The sequence below is a fragment of the Sciurus vulgaris genome (assembly GCF_902686455.1).
Source record: "Sciurus vulgaris genome assembly, chromosome: 10".
NCBI classification, from domain to species: Eukaryota; Metazoa; Chordata; class Mammalia; order Rodentia; family Sciuridae; genus Sciurus; species Sciurus vulgaris.
The window spans coordinates 106,462,023-106,487,587 of record NC_136470.1 but is presented as its reverse complement, the minus strand read 5'-3'; the positions used below and the strand labels follow the sequence as shown (position 1 = coordinate 106,487,587).

At 39.9% G+C, this 25,565-nt stretch overlaps 2 protein-coding genes across 4 annotated transcripts in view; both read left to right on the top strand.

The window, feature by feature from the left end:
- LOC306670246 (palmitoyltransferase ZDHHC19-like) overlaps positions 1-21,890 on the top strand; it is a 401,798-nt gene extending 379,908 nt beyond the window's left edge. The window contains exons 2-9 of one of the 3 annotated variants that reach the window (XM_079154919.1): positions 15,897-16,032; positions 16,659-16,780; positions 17,300-17,439; positions 17,920-18,092; positions 18,522-18,627; positions 20,649-20,719; positions 21,068-21,248; positions 21,789-21,890. In XM_079154919.1, coding sequence (XP_079011045.1) covers positions 16,001-16,032; positions 16,659-16,780; positions 17,300-17,439; positions 17,920-18,092; positions 18,522-18,627; positions 20,649-20,719; positions 21,068-21,248 — 825 coding nt within the window. In that variant the 5' untranslated portion in view covers positions 15,897-16,000 and the 3' untranslated portion in view covers positions 21,789-21,890. Of the gene's footprint in view, positions 1-15,896; positions 16,033-16,658; positions 16,781-17,299; positions 17,440-17,919; positions 18,093-18,521; positions 18,628-20,648; positions 20,720-21,067; positions 21,358-21,788 lie in introns of those variants that run through there. The other 2 variants (XM_079154917.1, XM_079154918.1) reach the window with 2 other exon arrangements.
- LOC306670247 (palmitoyltransferase ZDHHC19-like) overlaps positions 1-25,565 on the top strand; it is a 151,263-nt gene that overhangs the window by 1,661 nt on the left and 124,037 nt on the right. The window lies entirely within an intron of this gene.

Below are 25,565 nucleotides of genomic sequence, written 5' to 3'. Positions count from 1 at the left end.
TCATGCAGTCATATATGCACATGAGGTAATAATATCTACTCTCTTTTCTACTCCCATACCACTTCCCATCCCTTTACACCCCTCTATCAAATAGAAAGTAACTCTATTTTTCCCTATCCCAACCCCCTTATTGTGAATTAGCACACTCATGTCAGAGAAAACATTCACCCTATGGTTTTTTGGGTTTGGCTTATTTCACTTAGCATGATATTCTAAAACTCCATCCATTTACCAGTAATGTCACAATTTCATTCTTCTCTAAAGCTGAATAATATATACAATATATATATAATTATATAATATATATATATTTTATATATATATATATATATCAGGTTTTCTCTATCCATTCATTTGTTGAAGGGCATCTAGGCTGGTTCCACAATCTAGCTATTATGAATTGAGCTGATATAAACACTGATGTGGTTGTATCACTGTAGTATGCTGATTTTTAATCCTTTGGGTATAAACCAAGGAGTTGGATAACTGAGTCAAAAGATGGATTCATTCCAAATTTTCTGAGGAATCTCCATTTTTATTCCCATTTGGCATTCCCATCAGCAATGTATGAGTGTTGGGAATCAATCTAACAAAACAGGTGAAAGACCTCTACAATGAAAACTGTAGAACGCTAAATTGAAGAAGAACTTAGAAGATGGAAAAATCTCCCATGCTCCTGGATAGGCAGAATTTATATTGTCAAAATGTTTGTACTACTAAAAGCATTATACAAATTTAATGCAATTCTTATTAAAATCCCAATGAAGTTCTTCATAGAACTAGAAAAAATATTCATGAAATTATTCTAGAAAAAAAAAAGACCCAGAATAACCAAAGCAATTCTTAGCAAGAAGAGTGAAACAGGAGGTATAAAAATGCCAGACTTTATAGTACGGAGCTAAAGTAACAAAAACCTCAGTGTACTGGAACCAGAACAGACATGTAGACCAATGGTACAGAATAGAATTTACAAGAGATGAACTCACATAAATACAGGTATCTAATACTAGACAAAGGTGCCAAACACATTCACTGGAGAAAAGATAGCCCATTCAACAAATGGTGCTGGGAAAAATGAAAACCCACATGTGATGCAATGAAATTAAGACTTTATCCAACTCAAAGGAGATTAAAGATTTAGGCACTATAACAGAGACCCTGAGACTACAAGAAGAAAAAGTAGATCCAAATCTTCACCCCGTCGGCCTGGGACCCGGCTTCCTTAACAAGACCCCTAAAATGCAAGCGGTTAAATCAAGAATCAATAGATGGGATGGATTCAAAATAAATACTAATTTATCTGAGAAAAAATATTGCTTTTTTTGCCTCAAAACTATAATTTGGAATTATTTGCTAAAAATTTAAATAAGGTGTAGTGAACTTCAGCTATGCATTTTGAGACTGTCCTAAATAGAGAGTAAGTTACAATTTCATTTACTAACTTTTAAGAACTATGCGACCAGTATGACCACAAAATTTATCATCCATACCTCATATTTTTTGAGAACAAATTAATGTTACCAGAAAGCATGTTTAGGCAATAAAATTTCAGATCTTCTAGGAAGACTAATATTTTTGAGTTTGCCATTGTTGTGAACTGAACATTTATATATACCCCAAATCCATGTATTTAAATCCTAACTTTCAATTTTGGTGGTAATATGCAAAAGGGTCTTCAGGAGGTAATTAGGTTATGAAAGTGGAGCCCACACACACAGGATACTGTCCTTATAAGAGTAGAAAGAGCTTTCTTCCTCTCTGTTTGCTTCCAGCCATGTGAGGAAATAAACAAAATGACAAACATATACACACCTGCAAAGAGTCTGTCATCAGATAGAGCTCTACTGGAGCCTGGGGCTTGGACTTTTAGGATGCACAATTATGAGAAATGTATTTGTAAGTCTAAGTACCTAGTATACTGTTCTTTTATAGCAGTCAAAACTGACAAATTTTTTTTTTTTTTTACTAACTAATGGTAAATTAATGATCCTTAATCTCTTCTTCTTATTATATTTAATAATTAAAGAGCAACATGTGTCACATGCCCATGTTTATAATAGACCAATTCACAAGAGCCAGGTTATGGGAACAGCTGAGGTGTCTGTCAACAGATGAACATGATAAAGAAAATTTGGTATCTATACACAATGAAATTTTATTCAGTCACAAAGGAGAAAAAATGATTCACTTGTAGGTAAATGGATGGAACTAGAGAACATCATGTTAAGCAACATAAGCTAGAATAAGCAAGCCAAGGTCCTTTTTCACTCATATGGGAAAGTTAGAGAGAAAAAATTATAAAATGAGAGCATCTCAGGAAAATAGAAGGGAGACCACAAGGGTAGAAGAAGAGGGGAGTAAGGGAAAGAAACAGGGTAGGAAAAGGAGATGTATTAGAGAATGAAAGTGCTTAAATTTTATCACATGCATATATGGATATCCACTATATAATGCACTATTCTATATAATTATTATGTGGCAAAAGTTTTTTCAAAAGATCGACATGTGTTAACTTTCTGTTAAAATTCTCCCCGTTCTCTCCCTCTTTTCTGTCCAACATCCTGTTGGCTGTGTCTCTTCTTTAATTTCCTAAGGTAAAATACATTCATGAAATATGAATAGTGTTCTTCCTAGTATTTTATTTTATGCATAATGTTATTATTGTACTTTTCCATTCAACCTCCCTCAACATTTAGCAAGATCAGAAATTTATAAATGTTTAATATATATTGAATAAGTATTTAAATTATTCAGAAATAAAATAAATGCCTCAAAATGCAAATTAACTTTATTATCTTTATTTTCTACTAAAATACATTATCTGCATGTCAAAAGTGAAGCATAGCTTGGTTAATTATATAAACACTCTTGAATGATACATCCAGGAAAAAGTGAAACAGTAGGAATATTGAGATTCATTTAATGTATGAAAAATTACAGTACAGTATACAAAATTATAGTACAGTATAAAATTACTAGTAAAATACTTTGCCTTTTATACTCATTTGCATTAATAATTTTCATTTGTTACTTCTGTTTCTGCTTAATTTACTCTTAAAAGTTTAAAATAGTAAATAACATCAACCAAAAACATCTAATGTCAATTTGTTAGAACTATAAATTTCGGTCATAAGTATATTTAATTTTTATTCACATTTAATTTTCCATACCACCATTCTAGCATATTTATGAGATTTATGGTTTGTTTCCCAAGATTAGAAACAATATGCTGTATAATGAGATATACACCAAAGAAAGAATTGACAACTCTTTAGCCAAAGATTACTTAATCCTGTGACATCTTTAGAGCATATGATTGGCATATCTATTCCAATTTTAAAGAGCTCTTCTAACTGAAATTGAAATATTAATGGATAATAGAGTAAGATAGGGCCAGAAAACAAGAAAGCTGACTGTAGTTTTAGAGGAAAAATTGGGATGATTCAAGTCAAGGTGATGACACTAAGGATACATGGATGGATATTTATTATTACAAGTAGTGACTTTCACTGGATTTGCCGAAATTTTTCCATTTGCTGTATGATAGGAATAGAAGAATGACCTAAACTAATCCCTAGATCTCTGGCTTGGCAATCCAACATATGAATCAATTTGTAAAATAAGTACTTTATGAGGTGAATTCATTTTTGAAATATCCACATTTATTTTTCAACCATGCCATGATTATTTCATAATAATTTATTAAGTACTTATTGGAAGCTGGTTCAGTTCTCTAAATGAAGAAGGAAATAAAACACGTTTCCTTTTATGCATGATGCTACCTCTTTAATAACAGTGATAGAATGAATATCATAAAAGTATAAAATAGATAATGAATAATAATAAATGCTATTTTAAAACAGCAGAAAAATCTTATGAAAGTTCAGTGCAGAAAAGTGGCTCTTTAGGGTAAAATGTTATAAACTTATTTTGTTAACCTCCCTGGTAAAAGTGTGAGGCTAAATGGCAGAATCAAAAGCATTAGTGGGTACTTCTATGTCAACTGAAGGTAAAAATAATACAAATATTTTATTGCTGAAATCGAAAAGCATAATTGTGTAAGTCATCATGGACTGTGATAACTATCCCCACCTACTGGGTGGTTTAAATAATAGAATGTATTTTCCCACAATTCTGGAAGATGGAATTCTGAGAAGTAGGTACTGGAGGTTAGGTTTCTCCTGACACCTCTCCTTGGCTTATAGATGGTTGCTTTGTCACTGTGTCTTCAAATAATCTTCCCTCTGTCTGCAGACACACTTGGTGTCTCTTCTTCTTCTTATATGGTCACCCATCCTAGTGAATTAGAACCCCACCCTATGATCTGATTAAGATTACCTCCTTAAGGGCCTCATCTCCAAATACATTCACATTGGGATTTTAGGACTTCAATAAATAAATTTGCGGGGAATATAAGTCAGTGCATAACAACACTATCACCCCCAAGCAACAAGAATTGAATAAATATTTGCAATGCAGTTCTACTGGTAAGAATAGGAGTATTTTTGAGGGGATTACAGTTATGCTTAATTAGGATTCAAAGTTAGTTTTTCCTATATGAAGATCAATTGCAAAAGTTCATCTGTTCATATTCATCTGTAATGAGATTTTGTGTTTCATCTTTTAAAACATCTTTTCATAAAGAAATGTTGTGCACACTCAAAACACTAAATTATTACCATTCAGTGAGAATTGTAAGGCAGGAAGGCAGGCAGGCAGGCACAGGAAAAAAGTAGAGCATGGTGCTTCTCCCAAGCAATTTCCCTCCTGTCTCATTGCAAGCACCATTGAGTCTGCATGGTTAGAAGCATAAGCAGAATAATGAAAAGTGAATACATTATCAAATATAATTATATTCTTACAAGTTAAATTGATCAAATGTATCACAAGTACAAGTTAAAATAGGTAATATGCAATACAATTGATTAGAAGTAGAATGTGAATTAATATAAAATACATTTCTACTCAGATTCCAAATGTGTCTCTATACATTGTTTCTGCTCAGCTATCATCCCAATGAATACATATGGTTAAATGAATTTCTAAAAGACCCTCTCTTCTTTTCTTTTTATACTAGTCCTTTTCAATCTCATTCTTATAAAAAAAAACTAACTTGATTTTATTTCTATTCCATTTTTTTTAAAAAAATCAATATTAGATAAAAGTTTTTTGTCAGCAGTTATTTTTTTAAAACCTCCACAAACAGAAATTCAAAGATATGTAAACTGTTGTCATAAGTACATTTCAGATTGGGATGATGAGGAAATGCAAAAAAAAAAATGTAGCTATATAGTCCATGAAATATTCACTTAGCCTGGATTTATAGAAAGAAAATCCATGAAGAAAGAAAAGCACAGAAACTTTCTACTTTAAGAAGACTACCCAGTATATTTGATTTTTGCTTTTAATCAGACATAATTGCATTATACTCCATAAGTTTTGATAATGAATGGCCAAAACTTGTCAAAAGTAAAATAAAAATAAACCAAACTCAAAGGACTTAAAATCAGCATATTACAATTGATGCAGCCACATCAATATTTTTAGACACTCAATTCACAATAGCCAAGCTATAGAATAAACCTAGATATCTTTCAACAGATGAATGGATAAGGAAAATGGGGTATGTTTACACAATGGAATATTACTCAGCTACAAAGAATGAAATTATGGCATTTGTTAGTAAATGGATGAAGTGGAGAATATCATATTCAGTAAAATAAAACAGTTCCAAAAGTTGAATGTTTTCTCTGATAAGTAAATACTAACCCATAACAAGTGACAGTACAGGGAGGGGAAGTATAGAAGTTCATTGGATTGAAGAAAAGGGAATGAAGGGAAGGGAGGCAGGACTGGGATAGAAAAGACAGTAGAATGAATGGGATGTAACTTTTCTATGCTTATATATGAATACACGACCAGTGTCACGCCACATCATGTTCAACCACAAGATTGGGAACAAAATTGTAATGGGTTGCACCCTATGTATGTATAATGTGTCAAACTATACTGTCTAAAAAGAACAAATAAAAAAGGTCCAAGGCTTAATAAAGAGTATTTCTTTTACTAAATATTGAAATGCAAATTAAATACATATATGGCTTGGACTATCTTAGCTACAAGATATTTTCTTCAAGACATTTAAATGAACTTTTTGAGGATAAGATATACTAGGTGAATCACTAACTATAGAAGAGGGTTATAAGAAAATATGAAACTATGGAAGTAGGGTGTGGGGGTCTCAGGTGAGTGCAGTTATGTTATCACAACTGGAGAATTTTTCTCATTGTGAAGGTGGCTAGAGTTAATCTTAAAACACAAAAAGGAATTATTCAGTTGGAAAAAGAGAAGGTAACATGTTCTGCGGAAAGGGAGAGTGAACTAAGGTGGAAAATAGCACCTAATTATTGTTTTTCAGCCATTATTACACTTAGTAGCTTAAAAACCTTTGGGGAAATAGATGAGCTTTGAGAGTAAACTCTGAACACTTGAACAGAATAATATTGTGGCAAATGGGAAATAGATATTGGCTGGGAAATCACCTGGAAACATGCTGAGAGTAACGCTGACCCATATGGCAACATTTCTGAATTGTAATGCTATTACCTTGCAAAAATTTGGCAAAGAGTATAAACTGTGGCACTCAAAACTAATATATATGCCTTCTTTAAGCATTGGATGCACCCAAATGATTGGACTTTTTTTCACCTTCTCCCTGTTAGTTCAACTCCATTCATTTCTGTCTTATCCGGCTTCACCATACTAAGGTATTAAGGTAAAACTGATTTTCAGGTGTGTATGCTACATACTTAGTGGATGTCAAGTCTCAGCATCATCTGTGTGATATTTTGTGTCCTTCAGGAGATAAATGGCTCTGTGCTTCTCTCCCATATTTCAATGTTACATTTTAACATTCCCAATGGACCACTGTTAATAAGATTTTAGGAAGAAAATGGTTTATTATCTTTAAATATATTTTACAGGTAATGATTTGTGGGCAATGGAAATAAGAGTGACTTACAACAAAGATTGCTCTGATTTCTCACTTCTCTTGCATTTTGGGTCCATATATATTCTCATTATAAAGTCAACTATATTTCTCCACTCACACTGTAGAGAACCTGTGGGCCTGCAATTAATAAGAACAATAACAATAAAAGCTGCACAGATGTGAGTGGTATGTTTGTTCTGAACCTAGACCTCAAGAGAAATTGTCTGTTAACTTCTGCTCTGGAGATTAGTGTGTGAATAAACCCAAGCAACCTGCTGCCAGAGACTGAGCACCCTTCTTCAGAAAGTCTGATTCAATAGAAGTGAAGCCACAGATGGTACCCAGACCCCAGCCTTCCTGCCAGTTCACTTCAGAAACCTGACACAGCATGAACTTTGGAGACAATACGTATTGTTTTATGCTATTGAATTTTGTCATCATTTATTTCACCATGTTTCAGAGGCAATACTTGGCACATGACACATATTTGTAAGTGGAAGTGTCATGTGACTATGTGTTCATACCTCAGCCTTTGTCATCTTTGCTAAGGTATACTTGTCCAAAGTTCCAGGAGACTAAATGTTCATAATTGCAAAGTGGAAAATAGAGTTAATTGAACTTTAGAGTAAGTACAATGAAATATTTTCTGAAAAATAGAATAGCTCTAAGTTTGGTAACTGTTAGTGTTAGAAACACCTTTATTATTTTCTTGTTTCAGTTGAGATCTAATACTCTGTCACAATATCAGGAAAAAGTTCACAAAATCAGAAACATGTTCACCTGCAGAGGCAGGACGTGTCTCTGACTTTTTATCGGCATTAGATGGAACACACAAAGCCAGAGGGTATAAAGAGGTTTGTTACTCACATCATAAGGTTTTCTGGGAGGAGTACAACAGCTTAAGAACATGTGGAATGACAGAATAAGAAAGCAAGGAAGAGTTATTTTATTATTTATTTTTTGTCAGTTAGCCGAGCTGAGTCAGAGTGTCCATGTGTGATTTGCACTTCCCACTGGTGCCAAAGGAAGGATCACACAGGCTTTCTCTAATCAGCTGTGCAGATGTAGGGCAGAAGGGCAATAGGGAGGTGTGAGATGCAAAAGGTGTAAGCAAACAAAAATGATGTGAGTCTGTATTCCAATTTGCCACTGAAGTTTGTTCCTGAAGACTACAGCATGCCATACTTTATTTAATCGAACCTTTTTCATGTAAATTGTTAGGTGCTTGATACGGCCTTCAGATGAGGTCAAGGTAGGCAAGAGTTCCTGTGTGCCTTGCTAAGAGCCCAGTACTGTGTATTTTGAGAAACAAAATAACTGCCTAGTTTACTACCTATGGTATTTGGAACTCTGCACCCATGATTACAAGGCCTCTTTAGAACACTTCTGTCCTTTTCAACCTGATTTGGGTACACGTTTATTACCAAAAATGGATTTTTGAGGCAAGGGATTAATAGAGATTTTTTTTTTTGGTAACCCAAACAGGCCAACCTTGGTAGAAATAGATGTTTTTTGTAAATGGCTGACTGAATGGACAGAATAAAGGGAGACATAAAATTCTAAAACCGTCAGCAGTGAACATGATTCAATCACAGGCTACCAACTAGTCCACTATGTCCATGGAAGGCAAGCACTGAGCTGTAACCAGCTGAGCTCTTTCTGACCACACCTCACTGTGTCCTGTCTATAAATTCTCTCTGCCCACCCAGAGAATGAGGCTCTCTAAACGTCTACTGGTTCAGTGTGCGGCTTGATTCATGAATCATTCTTTGCTTGATTTAACTGTTTAGTTTGTCCAAAGTTTTCTTTTATAAGAGATCATCTACAGGAAAATAATATTTCTAGAAGAGGCACTATTTACAAAAAAAGCTTAATTTTTGAGGATATATATATATATATATATATATATATATATATATCCTCTGGGAAATCACCTAGAGATATATATATATATATATATATATATATATATTATTTTTTTTAGCTGAAATATATATATATATATATACATATATATATATATATTTTAGCCTGATTAAGTACTTTGGAAATATACTGAGGAATGGGATAACTCGGTCAAATGGAGATTCCATTTCTAGTTTTTTGAGAAATCTTGAAAATGCTCTACAGAGTGATTGCACCAATTTAGGTTAGTACAAGCAATGTATATATGTATCCTTTACCCAGTCCTCACCAACACCTATTATTACTTGTATTCTTGATGTTTTTGAGAAGGGTGATTCACTCTTCCATTAAACTGCCTATATTATTCTTTAGTCCACAACACTGGTTCATAATAAATAAGTGATAATATCATTTTCATTATTATAAACTAGTATTATTATACTGGATTATACTTATTATACTAGTCAGGATTATTATTAATTATTTACTTCTTTTGACTTTCCTATTAATTTGTCCTCTCACCTTTCCAATCTAGATTATACTGCTGAAAATTTTATTCTCAAAATAAAATACTGAATTTATAAAAATACATATAAAAATTTCTGATATAGTGTTGGTAAAACTACTTGAGAAATAATGTTTAAATTTATTTTGCTGCTTTATCCATTTAGGTGATAAATAAATTAGGTAAGAATACTTCTTAGATAGTAACTTAAGAAAGAAAATGGGAGAGGCAATGACTAAAAAACCCATGCTGCTTTCTTTGTCATATTTTTCTGGAGTTTCTGAAGATTTATAGAGATGCAGAATACAGACACCTCATCTCCAGAGATCAAGCCCCTGAAATGATTATTACTCTCTTTCTTCATGCAGGGTAGAGGAGAATGAAATCCCTTCTCCTCTCTCATATGTGTTATTCTTCACTATTCTGTAATAATCTTTTTCCTATAAATGCATTTTAATAATGTCATAATCTTTTCTTTATTAGCAAATTTATTCTAATATCCACTTTAAAAAACAAAAGCAACTCAAAAAAGGAAGACTAGTTAAAATAACTAAAGTATGATTTATTATACATTCACAATATTTTTTATTCCTATTTTCTTTGTCTTCTCATTTGAGATGACAGAAAAATGGAATGATTATACAAAATGCAGAGACCATAACACCAGAATTTGTTGCAAATTGACTTTCAACAATCATCTAAAGTTGAAGATACATTTGGGAATGTTTGGGTTTGAAATAGCTATATTCATATAAAATATTAAATACAAATTTTTAAAAAACTTTTAAATTTTTATCTAATTAGTTGTACATGACAGTAGAATGCATTTATACATTTTGATAAATCATACATAAATGGAGTGTGATTTTTTGTTTTTCTCATTGTACATATTTTTGGATCACATTGTTCATGCAGTCATAAATGTATGTGAGGTAATAATGTCTACTATCTTTCCTATCCTCATACCAATTCCCCTCCCTTGACTCCTATCTAACTAATATAAAGTAACTCTATTATTCCTTATATAAACCCTTATTGTAAATTAATATCTGCATATCAGAGAAAACATTCAACCTTTGGTTTTTTTAGGGATTGCTTTATTATGTTTGTCATGATATCCACTGACTCCATTCATTTAATAGCAAATGTCACAATTTCATTTTTCTTTGAAGCTGAGTAATATTACATCCTGTATATGTACATGTGTGTGAATATATATATATATATGCCTATATATGTCATATATATATATATGTCACATTTTCTCCTCCATTCATCAATGGAAGTTCACCTAATTTGGTTCCATAGTTTAGCTATTGTGAGATGAGCTGCTATAAAAATTGATGTGGCTTCATCTCTATAGTGTGTTGATTTTAAGTCCTTTGGATATAAAGTGAAGAATAGGATAACTGGGCAAATGGTGGATTCATCCCAAGTTTTCTGAGGAATCTCCATAATGCTTTCCATAATGTTGCACCATTTCACATTCCCACCAGCAATGTACGAGTTTTGGGAATCAATCTATCAAAAGATGTGAAATACCTGTGTAATGAAAACTAAGGAATATTAAACAAAGAAGTTGATGAAGACCCTAGAAGATGGAAAGACCTCCCATGCTCCTTGCAAGGCAGATTTAATATTGTCAAAATGTTCATACTACTAAAAGCATTATACAAATTTAATGCAATTTCTATTAAAATCCCAATGACATTCTTCATAGAACTAGAAAAAGCAATCATGAAATTCATCTGGAAAAGTAAGAGATCCATAATAGCCAAAGTAATCCTTAGCAAGAAAAGTGAAGCATCACAGTACGAGACCTCAAACTATACTACTGAGCTATAGAAATAAAAACATGGCATTAGCACCAAAATAGACATGGAGACCAATAGTACAGAATAGAAGACACAGAGACAAACCCGTAAACGTAAAGTTATCTCATACTAGACAAAGGACACAAAAACATTCACTGTAGAAAAGATAGCCTACTCCACAAATAGTTCTAGGAAAAATGAAAAGCCACATGTAACACAATGAAATTAAACCATTATCTCTCACCCTGTATGAAACTCAATTCAAAGTGGATCAATGACTTAGGTACTAGAACAGAGACCCTACAACAACTAGAAGAAAAAGTTAGGCCCAAATCATTACCATGTCAGCATAGATTCTGACTTCCCTAAAAAGATTCCAAAAGCACGAGAAATGAAATCAAGAATCAATAGATGGTATAGATTAAAAATCAACCACTGGGATAGATTCAAACTAAAAAGCTTTCTCTCAGCAAAGGAAACTATCAGCAATGCGAAGAAAGAGCCTACAGAGTGGGAGAATATCTTTGCCAATCATACTTCAGATAGAGCACTAATCTCCAGAATCTATAAAGAACTCAAAAAACTCTACTCCAAGAATTCAAACAGTCCAGTCAACAAATGGGCTAAGGAAATGAATAGACACTTCACAGAAGAAGATCTACAAGCAATCAACAAACATATGGAAAAATGTTCAACATCTCTAGTAATAAGAGAAATGCAAATCAAAACCACCCTAAGGTTCCATCTCACCCCAATTAGAATGGCGATTATCAAGAATACGAGCAACAACAGGTGTTGGTGAGGATGTGGGGAGAAAGGTACACTCATACACTGCTGGTGGGGCTGCAAATTAGTGCAGCCACTATGGAAAGCAGTGTGGAGATTCCTTAGAAAACTTGGAATGGAACCACCATTTGACCCAGCTATCCCACTCCTTGGCCTATACCCAAAGGACTTAAAATCTGCATACTACAGAAATACAGCCACATCAATGTTCATAGCTGCTCAATTCACAATAGCCAGACTGTGGAACCAACCTAGATGCCCTTCAATTGATGAGTGGATAAAGAAACTGTGGTATATATATACTATGGAATATTACTCAGCCATAAAGAATGATAAAATTATGACATTTGCAGGCAAATGGATGAAATTGGAGAATATCATGCTAAGTGAGATAAGCCAATCTCAAAAAGCCAAAGGACGAATGATATCGCTAATAAGTGGAGGTTGACACATAATGGGGGGGAGGGAAGGGTTAGAGTTAGGGTTAGGGAGGGGGGCAAGTATGGAGGAAGGAACTACTGTATAGAGGGTAAAGAGGGGTGGGAGGGGTGGGGGGAAGGGAAAAAAATAACAGAATGAATCAAACAACATGGCTCTATGTAAATTTATGATTACACAAATGGTATGCCTTTACACCATGTACAAACAGAGAAACAACATGTATCCCATTTGTTTACAATAAAAAAAAATAAAAATAAAAATAAAAAAATAAAAATAAAAAAGGGCAAAACGGCAAAAAAATAAATAAATAAATAAATACCAATCTATCTGAGAAAAAAATATTGATTTTATTTTGCCTCAAAAGATTAGTTTTGGATTATTAGCTAAAAACTTAAATAAGGTTTAGTGAGCATCATCTATGCATTTTGTGCCTATCCTAAATAGAGAGTAAGTTACAATTTCATTTACTGCTTTTCAGTACTATGCAACCTGCATGACCACAAAATTTATCATTCATAACTCATATTTTTTTAGAACAAATTAATGTCAACCAGAAAGAATATTCAAACAATATAATTAAAATTTCAATTCTTACTTAACATGGATGAAACTAGAGAACATCATGTTAATAAAGATAAGTCAGAATCAGAAGTCAAGGTCCTTTTTCCCCACATATGGGAAAGGTAGAGAGAACAAAACTATAAAAAGGAAGGATCTCACAAAAAAGTAAGGGACACCACTAGGGTAGAGGAAGGGGGGGAGTAAGGGAAGAAAACAGGGTAGGAAAAGGGGATGTATTAGAGAATGAAATTTCCTCAATTATATCACATGCATGAATGGATATGCAGTGATACAATCCACTTTTCTATATAATTATTATGCAGCAATGAATTTTTTAAAAGATCAATATGTGATACCTTTCTGTTAAAATTATCTCCCTTCCCTTGCTGTTTTGTTTCCAACTTCCTGTCTGCAGTATCTGTTCTTCAATTTCCTAAGCTAAAACATATAAAAAGAAAGCTGAAGCAAGAAAAAATGTTTTATAGGAAGAATATAACACAGAGAGAGGGACAGAGAGTGAAATTGAGAGGGAGGGTGAGGAGAGAAAGAGAGAGAGAGAGAGAGAGAGAGAGAGAGAGAGAGAGAGAGAGAGAGAGAGAGAGAGAGAGAGGGGAGAGGGAGAGAGAGAGAGAATGATTCTACTAGAGAGAAGAGTGGAGCTGACATCCCAGTGAATAGGGGTGTCCTGCACATTTACTAGATTTCAGGTTACCTTTCTACTACTGTACCCCTCCCATGCTAACTACTTGGCCACAAAGCAGGAAGGGAACCCTCTAGGTACCTCTTCCTACTTTTGATACCAGGCCAGATAGGCAGCAAGGGAGCCACCCAGGAATTACTTATTAACAACTCCTTCCTAAGAGGAACAATTCCCTGGATCCAGGAAATCATGGCAAAAGGTTGGAGGTGGGAAGTGCTCTGTAGCATTAGCACTTTATTTCCTTTTGAATCAGCCCCCATCTTCCTGATATAATCATTCATTATCTACACTGGCTGCCCATTTGTCCTGGTCTCATTGCGGCCAGGCCTGATCTACTTGTAATCAATTTAATTTCCTTGGCCAGGCATGGTGGCTCATGCCTGTAATCACAGCAGCTTGGGAGGCTGAGTCAAGAGGATTATGAGTTCAAAGCCAGTCTCAGCAACATAGTGAGAAACTGTCTCAAAATAAAGAGGGATGGGGATGTAGCTCAGTGCTCCTGGATTCAATCCCCAGACCAACAAAAAGGGGGCACTACCTTTGGACATTCGACATCTGTTCCCTTGCTTCATCTCAGCACAGACTTCTCAGTCAGTCGGTGATAGCAGTTCTAGAGCAAAATTTATGTCCCCTGGATCACAGGCCTCTGCAATCACTGTGAGAGAAGCCACAAGTATTTGGCCACTTGTAACTCCAACTGGGATGGGAAAATGGTTTCTGCACCTCACCAACACACATGGAGGGAAGAATCTGCCAAACAGCTGGTTTCAGGTGCTTAGTGGCCAATAATCAGTGTAATAGAAACCCAGTTAATTGCTCATAATATGAGGCTTGGGGGGAGGCAGTTGAGGGATAGGACAGGGACTCTACAATGTCTCAAGTTGTGTCTGGGTAGCACAACTTGTTGCTAAAGTGTTGCAGGTGGCACTCCAGCCAGCAGGTCTAGCTTTAAGACCAAACAGGGGGCACAGAGCTCTGCCAAGGCACAATTCTTTCCAAAAATCCTTCATATACATTTGTGCACCTCTCTTTAATAGGAATTGTGTCATAAAGTTGAAGCCAGAATTGAAGACTGGCAGTTAGGATAGATAGGTGATCAGGTTGGATTGAGAAAATGAGTCCCATTTGGTTCCAGGATGTTGAAGACCACCCCTGGGAGATTGGAATGTCAATGTTTCCAAGTGCTTCCATTACCAAGATCACCTGCCTATACTACCCCTCTCAAAAGGCTGTAGACAAGAAGTTGTTAATTAATGCCTCCTGGGCTGTTTCCTGCCTGGAACACTCCATCTGGCCCTTCCGCCTGTCCTTATGATTCTCACCTCTTGGCCATCCCACAGGCATCTCCTGGGCCTGGTCACATATGCAAGAAGGAGAGTGACAAGCGGGAGAAGAGCAAGAGAACAAAGAAGGTAAAAGTCTATAAAAGGGGCAGGGCGCTCTCCCATCTTGGGATACCAGAATACCGGCCATGGCTCCCTTCTCTCTCCTGGGATAAGTCAGTCTTCCTACTTAAAAAAAAAAAAAAAAAAAGAAAAAAAAAAAAAAAAAACCTGCTTTAAAAGATTGTCCTTGGGATTCTTCTATGATGATCACATTTCAACATTAGAGGAAGCAGAACTCATCACCATTAACCGGTGATACTGAGCCCATTCTGCAAATGCAGGATGAGGGAAACTGGGAAGTTATTTAATTTTCATTCCCAAACCTGGAGCTCTGTCACAAGAAAAAAGGAGAAGTGCATATAGCCTAAGCAATGAGTACTGTCTGCACCATGTACATTGGGCCTAAGAGAGTGATAAGAGTCACCAACGTCTCCCAATGCCAACTCCCCAGAGACTGTTGTCTTAGCTGCTTTCTCTTATTTGGTTCTCACAAAAGAACCAAGAATTTTTTTTTTTTTAAAGACATGATGTTTTACTAGTTCAGAGTTCATGATATGGCAGCCCCTGCAACTGACATTTGATAAGGGTCATCACAACACTGGGACTGGCATCATGGTAGGAGAACATGCAAGGGGTAGAGATAGCCTGACAAGAAACCTAGGGAGGAGCCAGTCTTCCTCTATTTAGAACAACCCACTCTCACAGGAACTTCTTGGGGCCCATGAGAAGTACTTTACTCCCTTCCCAGGGTCCCAGGGCATCATCCCCAGGGACCCTATTACCTCACGCTAGGCCCCACTTCTTACAGGTTTTACCACCTCAACACTGCCACACTGAGGTTCACGCTTCCAGCCTAAGACCCTTTGGAGGACAAACCACATCCAGATCATCACACACTCCAACAGAGCCAACATGGACAGAGCAGGATGTCCAGTGTGCAACAGGTGTGTATGTGGGGGTGGGGGAAGGGTGCTCTCAGAAGGCACTGGAAGCAGCCAGAGCACCCATGCCACCACCTCTGTGATGTCACACTTGATACTTCTTTCCTTACCTTCTGTTGTCATGACACTCTGGGTGGGAACCTAACACACATAACACTTGGCTCTCATTTCCCAAGAGAATCGGCATACCCATGCCACACTCTCAGGAAATGATGCCTGGTGGTCAACCTCGAGTTGATTGTTCTTGGTTTCGACCAAGTCTATTTGCCTCATGTGTCATCATGATGCTGGTGATTACGAGCAGCGCTTTCTTCGCCTACCCGTGAGTCTCCCAGGGAAGCTCTGAGGTTTACGCAATGATGGGGAAGAGGCAGGGGAGGGGGACAGAGGGACAGGAGGGAAAGAAGAATATATAGTTAGCAGCTCAGAGGTCTAGAGTGCCTGAGGCATCTAGGGAACTGTGGGTGGCTTGGAATGCTGGTGACATTAGCTGGAGTCTCCATGGTCTGGCTCTAGCCTGGATACTTACACTTGTCCTTAAGGTCTGTGAGTCCAACCTCATGTGAGCCAGGCCTCGTGGGGAGCTCTGGGTTGGCCCAGACTAGAAGTGAGTCTGATTCTGGTTTCAGATGCCGATGGCTGGTGGGCAGTGGGGAGTGGGCCTTTGCCCTGGTCACCGGCCCTCTTTTCTTTCTGAGCCTCTGGAGCCTGGTTCAATTAAACACCTCGGACCCGGGCATCATACATCGAGGTAAGTCCTCAGAAACCTGGGAGAAGTAGTGGTACCCCAGGGCTGATGCACGCAGGGGCAATTTCTAAAGTGTGAAGCCCACCTATGGGCTCAGGATCCCTGCCTCCAAGTCATCATGACTTAGGCCCTGGCACTTCATTTCCCACGCCACTGAGGTGGGAAGAAACAGAATCCTGGAGGTTTCCTAGTTACTTTAAAGAAGGGAGGACTGGGCAGGCTGGCAAGAGAGGCCAGCAGGCTCTTCCAAAGCACAGTTCAGTCTTGTTCCTTCCCATTTCACACACGACATCCAGCACTGATCTCTCTTCCCAAGGGTGGAGCTCTGTAGAGAGCTCTTCTGGCTGGAAAGCCCTTCTCTTTGACTACCAGCCCATCTGAGTGGTCAGATTGCTCAACATGGACCGGGATTGCCCTGGACACCTCCTCCCTACCCTTCTTGCCCAGTGATACTATGGGGCTGCTCCAAGCAGCAGTGAGAGAAGGGCCTCCTGACACTAGCCCAACCTCTTTCCATGCCAGGCTCTTTGGAGCAGGACCCGGAAGCAGGACACACTGCCTGGATGCACAGCCACGCATTCCAGATGCCCTGGTGTCACCAGTGCAAGTTCCATCGCCCACCTCGCACCCTCCACTGTGCGACCTGTAACATCTGCGTGGAGGTGAGTACTCCTCGTCCCTGTCCACTCACCAACCCAGCCAGGGGCCCCTGGCCAGGACCGGGAACCTCACTGCTTAAGTGGGCCAGGGGTGGGTATGAGACTTGTCTTCTCAGACTGCTAAGGATGGATCTTTGCCATGCTTGGTCATTCATATCCGTTATCACCTCTGTGTCTGCACCTGTCCTGAGAGGCAGTCCTTCTTTGCACAGGTGGTGACATGTGAAGGGATTCACACTTGTGCTGAGCCTGGTGGAGTCAGGGGAGGAAAATATGTCCCGATCCCATCCCCTGCCTTCTGACACTAGATACCCAGACTTGAGGCCAGGTGTTTCCCTGTTCCAGGGATTTTTGCCTGTCTTCCTCTGGTTGTCTGAGTTGGAGGGTTCCTGGCTGGTAGTCAGAAATTGAGGGGATCTGAGCATTTGGGGGCGATGCAAACCAGGCCAGATAGACCCTGGACACCTGCCTCTTCTCTCCTAGGAGTTTGACCATCACTCGAGGTGGGTCAACAACTGCATTGGGCATCGGAACTTCCGGCTGTTCCTGCTCCTCCTGGTGTCCCTGTGCCTATACCTGGTTGCCCTGGTGGTGACCTGCGTCATCTTCGTGGTGCGCACCACTGACATGGCCCTGTCCTTGGACAAAATCATAGCGTATCCACAGAGTCCCAAGGGCCCACACTGGGAACTCCACATGCTGTGGAGAGGGAGGGGCGGACAGCCAAGAGGCGGGTCGCGGACAGCAGGGCTGATGTAGGTGGGGCTAGAGGGAAAAGCCCCTTGGGAGGACCTGTCAAGGCCATGTTGAAGGTGAGTAGGGTCAGGGAGAAAGGCGGTTGGGATGGACGGTGGAGTTAAGACTCTGGCAGGACCTGAGGAGTAATGCAGGTAGAAACGGGATAGGCAAGAGGACGGGCCGGTGGAGTGAGGTTCTGGCTGGGTGTATTGGACGAACTGTCCAGTCCAGGAAGGAAGATTCGGTGGGCGGGGCTCCATGAGGGCGGGGCCACTGGGCAGAGTCAGGCCAAGGGGCGGGGCCAGTGAGGTTTTGTCCCAGGGCTTGGCTTCTTAACCTGTGCACAGCATCATCGTGGCTGTATTGGCCACTGGCGCCCTGCTGCCTGTCATCTTCGAGCTCCTGGTCCAGGCTGTAGCCGTGAGCACCGCCAGGCGCCTGTACGAGGTCCAGGTAAGCAGGCCTGAGTGCTGTGCCGGATACCCCACTGGGCTGAGAGGCACATGACTGGAAAATGGCAAGGAACCTGAAGGTGTTCTGTTGAGGGAATGATGAGGATAAGGCTCTCATTCAAGCCCCAGGTGGCACCGGCAATGAAGTTGACCCTGTGAGGGTCTAGTTAAAAAGGCCCAGAAACTTCAAGTGTGGCATTATTTTGGATGAAGTAGGGTTTTTGTAAAAAGTCTTTTATTGAGGAATAATGTACACATAGTAAAATTCACCATTTTTGTTATGGTCAGGGATTTGACAAATAGATACCATCCTGCACTGTCCACCATGATTAAGTTTAGACCAGTTTCACTACCCAGAATCTCTTCTCATCATCTTTGGTTGCCAAATTCTCTCCCAAGTCCTCCTGGTTTTCCTTTTCCAGAATCACCATATAAATGGAGTCTTTTCCTTCTCAGTCTGGATATTGTATGGGTGGCCTACAGATAATGTACACATTACCAATGGAAGGATTCTAACATTGCAAATATTTTTTTCATACTTTCTTTGTTTTATTTTGTTTGGTTTTGTCTGTATTGAAGCCAGGGGTGCTTAACCAATGAGCTACATCCCCAGCCCCGTGGTTCTCTTTTGGTAATTTTTTTTTCTTTTGATGTCAGGGTCTCACTAAGGTGCTTAGGGCCTGGCTAAGTTGCTGAAGCTGACTTTGAAGTTGCAATCCTCCAGCCTCAGCCTCCCAAGCTTCTCGGATTCCAGTGTGGGCCATTGTGCCCAGCTAGTTTCTCACACTTACAAAGAAGCTGCTAAAACCATTGGTGTACATGCTTCTTAGTGTAAATTTACATTTCTCTTGGGAAAATCTTAGGAGTGCCATCGCTGAGGCATAAGGTAACTGTGTGTGGAACTTTATAGGAAATTGCTAAATCTTTTTTTACGTCCACAATCCTTGTTACATTGTGTTTTGTGGGAAGGACTTACTAAGTTCCTGAGGGCCTTTCTAAGTTTGTGAGGCTGGCCTTGAGTTTGTGATGCTCCTGCATCAGCCTCCCCAGTCACTGGTCTTACAGGTGTGATCCACTGCAGTATAATAGTTTCTTAAGTGCTGTGAATCCCATAAAGCAGTCAGAACCTCATATAGAACAAAGATTCATGTTTCTTTTGGACCTGGTGTGATATTCCAGAGCTGATATGTGGAATCCTTGTTCCTTCTAGTGACGAATAGGGTTGAAAATGAACATCTTCATGTGTGAGCCATGGGAGAGTTGGGGGGGAGAGTGGTGCTGTTGGATTCCTTCCCATTGTGACTGAACACTTTTAATTTAAATCCTTGAAGTTGGGGGGAGACTCATACCACTGTGGGAGGAGGACAGAGCCAGGCTGACAGATGGAGTAGGGGAAAGAGGAAGAAGGGAGAGGAGAATCCAGTCAATGAGGACCTGACCTTTGAGCTTGACCTTTACTCCTTTGTGTACTGAAGGACTTCAGCCCAGACTCTCCTGGGCCATGTGGTTTCTTACTAGAAAAATACACCTGGGCATCCCTGCTGCCACTGCCCTCCCAGATTGTGAAATTCACTGAAGGCACATGTTTAGGAACAGTGAGGGGTGGGAGAGGAAGTGGGAGCAGGGGTGACACTGACTGTGGAGCAGTTGAGCAGCAGAGGGAAGATCTTGTAAGGGATCTGGAAAGACGTGGGGGGAGGACGAGTGGGCCCCATGGAGACAGAGCAAGGAAGCTGCCAGGGGAGGAGCAGGTGAGGAGGGAGCCCTGAGAAGGCAGGAGAGGTGATGCAGGGTCAGCACTGTCAGGGAGAGCTGCTCACAAGTGGGTGGAGGGAGGGCTCTTCCCAGGGCCCTGGGAGGCAAGATCCCTGGGTCACTCTGGGCTTCTCTGACCTTGGATTCTCGCTCCAGGCCTGAGTTGAGCCCTGGCTCAGCTGACCACCTTAGGGAGGGTCACTGGGAGATGGCTGTGCCCAGTCATGCCATTTCTGAGCTCCTCTTCCCATCCCCGTCTCCCTTCAGGACAACAACCCATTCGACCAGGGTTGTATCAGAAACTGGCATGTCACCCTCTGCGCACCACTGGGGCCCAAGTGAGTTGGCAAACCAGAGGCTCAAGTGGTTGGATCCTGGGGCTGGTGGGGTGGGTGAGGCTGGGTCTTCTTCCCTGGTCCCTTACCCCAGTTCCCTGGCCCTGACCCTCACTGTTCCTTTTTTTTGGTGTTTTCTCCAGGGCACAATGGGAGTCTCTGGGAATTTCCCTCTTCCTTGCCTTTGTAGGTTCTAGCCCCAAGAAATGGGATTGAATGGAATCCCAGCCTGGATGGGAGCCCTGAATGACAGCCCTGGACTCTGTGCTGTCCAAGCTGAGGGGTGAGGGTGGTCAGGGAGAGTAGGACACGTGGGTGGTGACCCCTTGCTTTGGGCCTGTCATTGCTCAGGTACATGTCAGAAGTTGTGTTGCTCCAGCAAGACTCGGGATCCAAGTGGGAGCCGATGGCGGCCCTGCAGTCACCAACATTCTCCCCAGAACACCATCGCCCAGACCTCCCTGGGCCCAACTCTCAACCTGTGTCTTTTGACACATCTTATGAAGGAGCACCAGGGAGTGCAGTCATCTAGGTGAGGAGTAGTGGGTGTGCAGTGGACAGGGGTGTCTGTGGACTGCACGTGTGTTGTTGGAGCCCCTGAGGTGGGGCTGGCCCTGCAGCTGAAGCACCTGGAGCTGAGGAGTGGGATTATGGATGTGAGGGTGCAGGTCCAGTCACAGGGCTTCAGAGCACACCCAGGTGTCCCTGAATAGACAGAGAGAAAAGACTGCTTGGCTAACTAACTGGGTGACCCTGGACCAGGTCCTCACCTTTCTGGCCTCAGTTTCCTCAGCTAGTTTTGGGAATTGAGACTAGTCCAGGAGTTTATAATGTTTTAAAGGAGATTCTTTGTTATTGGAAATTTTTACTTGGAGTCCCATGTGAAACACACGCAGTGGGATATTAGTAGAAAAGTGGGATGGTACCCCATGGTGCCCCCCAAGGGCTAATTTATTCACTTGTGGTGCCAGCCCTCTTTCTGTCCTGCCTCAGGGGCTGAGGGACTTGACTGTGAGCTGTGGTGGAGTTTAGGGAGAGCCCAGGTACTGACTCTTGTTTCTCTTCCCACTAGTCCAGTGCTGCATTGGAAAGCCCACAGGGAGACTTGGTCTCCAATTCACCCCCTCCTGTGATGCCTGGATATGGACATGCTGCCAGGATGTGGGCCCCACATGAGGCCTCTGGGGCCTGAGCCCCAACTCCCCTGTTGGGAGCACCCTGACCCCATGACTCTCCAACCCCCATAAATTTGTATTTGCTGATTCTATGGCTGCTCTGCCTGTATGTTCTAGATTCAGAGAAATGTGTTTCCTGGGGGAGGCTTTGAGGGGCTGGGACAAGTACCTCCTGGAAGGGAAGAGAGATGCTCTCGGGACACCCAAGCTCATGAATCCACACTCTCTGGCTTTTTGCCCTTCGGCAAGACACTTAGCATTTCTCTCATCCTTAAAATGGCGTCAGTAATAATCACAGCAACTGACCTTGTGGCCTTCCTGGCAAGGGCTGGAGATGAGAGGAGAGAAAACCCACCAACCAGGATAGTGCCTAGTGTACTTCATACTATTCCACAAAATAGAAAGGGAACTTATATAGTGCTAATTCTATCTGTGTGTTGACATATGTATCTTGTGTTTGTGTGTGTGTGTATGTGTGTGTGTGAGAGAGAGAGAGAGAGAGAGAGAGAGAGAGAGAGAGAGAGAGAGAGAGAGAGAAACAGGGTGCAAGAGAGCAAGAGGAGAGAGGAGGAGAATTTTTGCGTGGTACTGGGGATCAAAATCAAAACCAGGGCTGTATGCTTGGTAGGCAAGCACTCTACCACTGAACTACATCCCCATCTCTATTTATTTTGAGGCATAGAATCACTAAATTGACCAGGCTGGCCTCTAACTTCTGATCCCCTTCTGTCTCAAACTCCCATGTAGCTTCCCAAGGTGTTATAGGGGGAGTTCAATTTTTTACTGGCTTAGGGAGTTCTATATGGAAGATCTCAGCATCTACAAACAGTTTTTCCTGTTTTTTTTTTTTTCTCCAGTGGATATTTAAACGATTTTTTCTTGTCTGATATTGGTGCCTTTAACTTTTAATAAACTTGTTAAGTATTTCCTAAATGCCATACATCAGGTTGTGGAAGTTTCCTTGTGTCTTTTTGTGTGTGTGTATGTGTTCCCTTTTCAGTCATGGAAATGATTAGATTTTGTCAAAAACTTTTTCTGAGTTAAATGATTGTGTTGATTTTTTTCCCTTCACTATGAATGTGGTTTACAACATAATTATCATTATTCCAAATTTTAGTTTTTAATAACTGACTGGGTCCAAGACAAGAAGACACTATGTTCAAGAAACTGTGGGGAAAATCACTTTATAAACTAACTACATATTGTGTGATAAGAATGTGTATTATAATATAAAACCTTTCTACACATAGTAGGTAGTTGCAAGAAACCATTCTCGTCTTAGGAAAATGGCGTTTCAGGTTTCAGTATAAAGTACTAGCAAACTCCAACTCTTTTGTGTGGCAATATCTTATGTCTCTTTTCACTCTCTTCCAGCCCAGTGTCAGTTATGAGTTCCGGAGTGCCTTTCTCTAATCACAGATGTGATTACCAATTTTGTCAATTCTTGGAATCATCTGATAAGATGTGGTCTGAAATGTATCTTGCATTCACTGCAGGACCGTGTGCCCAGCGAGGTGAGATCCTGCCTGATATTGGAATCAGTGTTGGCCATCTCTCCAGTTCCCAGTGTGTGATAATGTCTCAGACTATCACCTGTACAACGTTTTTTCATGGTGTGCACAGGGGATTTAACCCAGAGATGCTTTACCACTGAGTTTCATCCCCAGTCCTTTCTATTTTGTATTGAGTCAAATTCTGTTTAGGTTGCTGAGGACCTGATTGTGTTGCTGAGGGTTGCCTGGAACTTTGGTCCTCCTGTCTCAGCCTCAAGAGTTGCTGGAATCACAGGAGTGCACCACCATGCCCATCTACACTCCATTTTTATATGTTGAATCATTCTTGCATTCCTGGGATAAATCCCAGTTGCAATGGGTTTCCGCTCATTTTTTCTTTTGTTGTGTTTTTTTTTTTTTTTTGGAGGGAAGGCAGGGTTTTACCAATTTTCTGCCTCTGGCTTTGAACTTGTGATTCCCCTGCCTCAACCTCCCAAACAGCTGGGATTACTGGTGTACACCACTGACCCCATCACAAACAGCAGTCTCTGAGAGACAGGAAACATGTGTCCTTTTGGATAAATGCTCAACTGACTGCCATCCTTTCTAGGCTGTGGTACAGGTTAGGGACAGAGCCAAACAGAGCCTAGCAACTTACTTGAGTTAAGGAGGAAGAGATGAGAGTCAGGCAAGACCAGGTTTGTTAGTGATTGCAGGATAGTGAGAGAAGACACTCGCTCAGGAATAGAACTCCAGTGGTCTTCAGGGTCCTCTACTGGTCTGCAGGGCACTTTGAGTCCTCACTAGAATACTGATTGAAGCTTATGGTGAAGAAACTTCCCAGGACTGGAAGAAACACAAAATATTCCAAAGAAACATTGCTCAATGCTCACACAGATTAGGAGCAGTGTGTACTTCTTAGCCAAATTGGAAAACTGGGTAATTCTCCACATTGGCCTGAATATGGAGAGGAAGGATTGCTTCAGTAATGGCAATTAATAAGCATTAGAATAAAGATTTCTCTCATCCATTCCAACAAACCATGAAGTTGAGGAGCATATTTCTGAAATAGAGAAGTCATCTTAATGCAAAGTGTGTAATAGAAAAAAAATGTTCATATTGATTGTAAATTAGTAAATTCATGCTAAGGTGAACACCTTTATTTGATTATAGAAGGATTTGATTTTTATAATCTAGCGGTTTAAGTATTAGATCACATCAGTATCAAAAATTCAGTGGAATATGGAAGTCCTCAGCTTTGCTCTGGTTCTACTTTAGTTCTTTGTTAATGACCTTCTCTAGGGTAGTAGTGGATGTACAAATGTTGGACCTGTTTTACTCGGTCATTGCTGCCCATCATCTATCAACCAAACCTTAAAAATATTTTAGTAGGCCATCAAACTTTACACAACACACCATAATGACTATAACATCAACTCTCTTCCTTTGTTCCTGGGGACTGAGCCTGAGTAGGCTCCTGTGATGAAGCCTGCTAGGAGTTGGACTGTAGATTGCTACCCCACTAGATTTACCAGGTATCTTTGGTAGAATCAGCCAATATATTAGTGAGGTTCTTTGAGAATATGTCACTGGTAATTGGTCAGCCTTTTCCTCATTATCGCATCATTTAGAATTCTCTCATCATGTTTTGTTCTTGTCACAGAGTAGGTTGTGTATTGTGAGAGGAAACTAGAGATTCTATGAATCTAGATAACCAGGCTTCCAATCAATCATACCCTAATTTTTAACAGCTTCTCTTATAAACCTTTTTCTTAATTGAACTTCCTGGGAAATGGAGAAAAACAACTTTATGCTTTCTCATCTGGAATACAGGTGTAAATTCTCCAAGGTGAACATAAAATTCTTCAAAAAACTCGGGGTTACCTTCTTTCTCTTTCCATTTTCTGGATTTGTTGTAGCAATGGTTTCGTACTATCTGGAACATTCTTTTTTTTGCATATCATGATCAATTCTGACTTTTATAGTTTGGAGTCCCCACATCTGGAACCAGTTGTTTTATCTCTTTGAATCATGGTGTTTGCCTGCATTTTAGCATTCAGCTTCACTGGTTGACACTTCTAGGGTACTAAGAAAAGTTTTATTTCTTATTATTCAGTATAAAAACCTTAAAATTGATATATAGTCAAGGAATATATTGGAGGGTTCTATAATTGCAAGTCA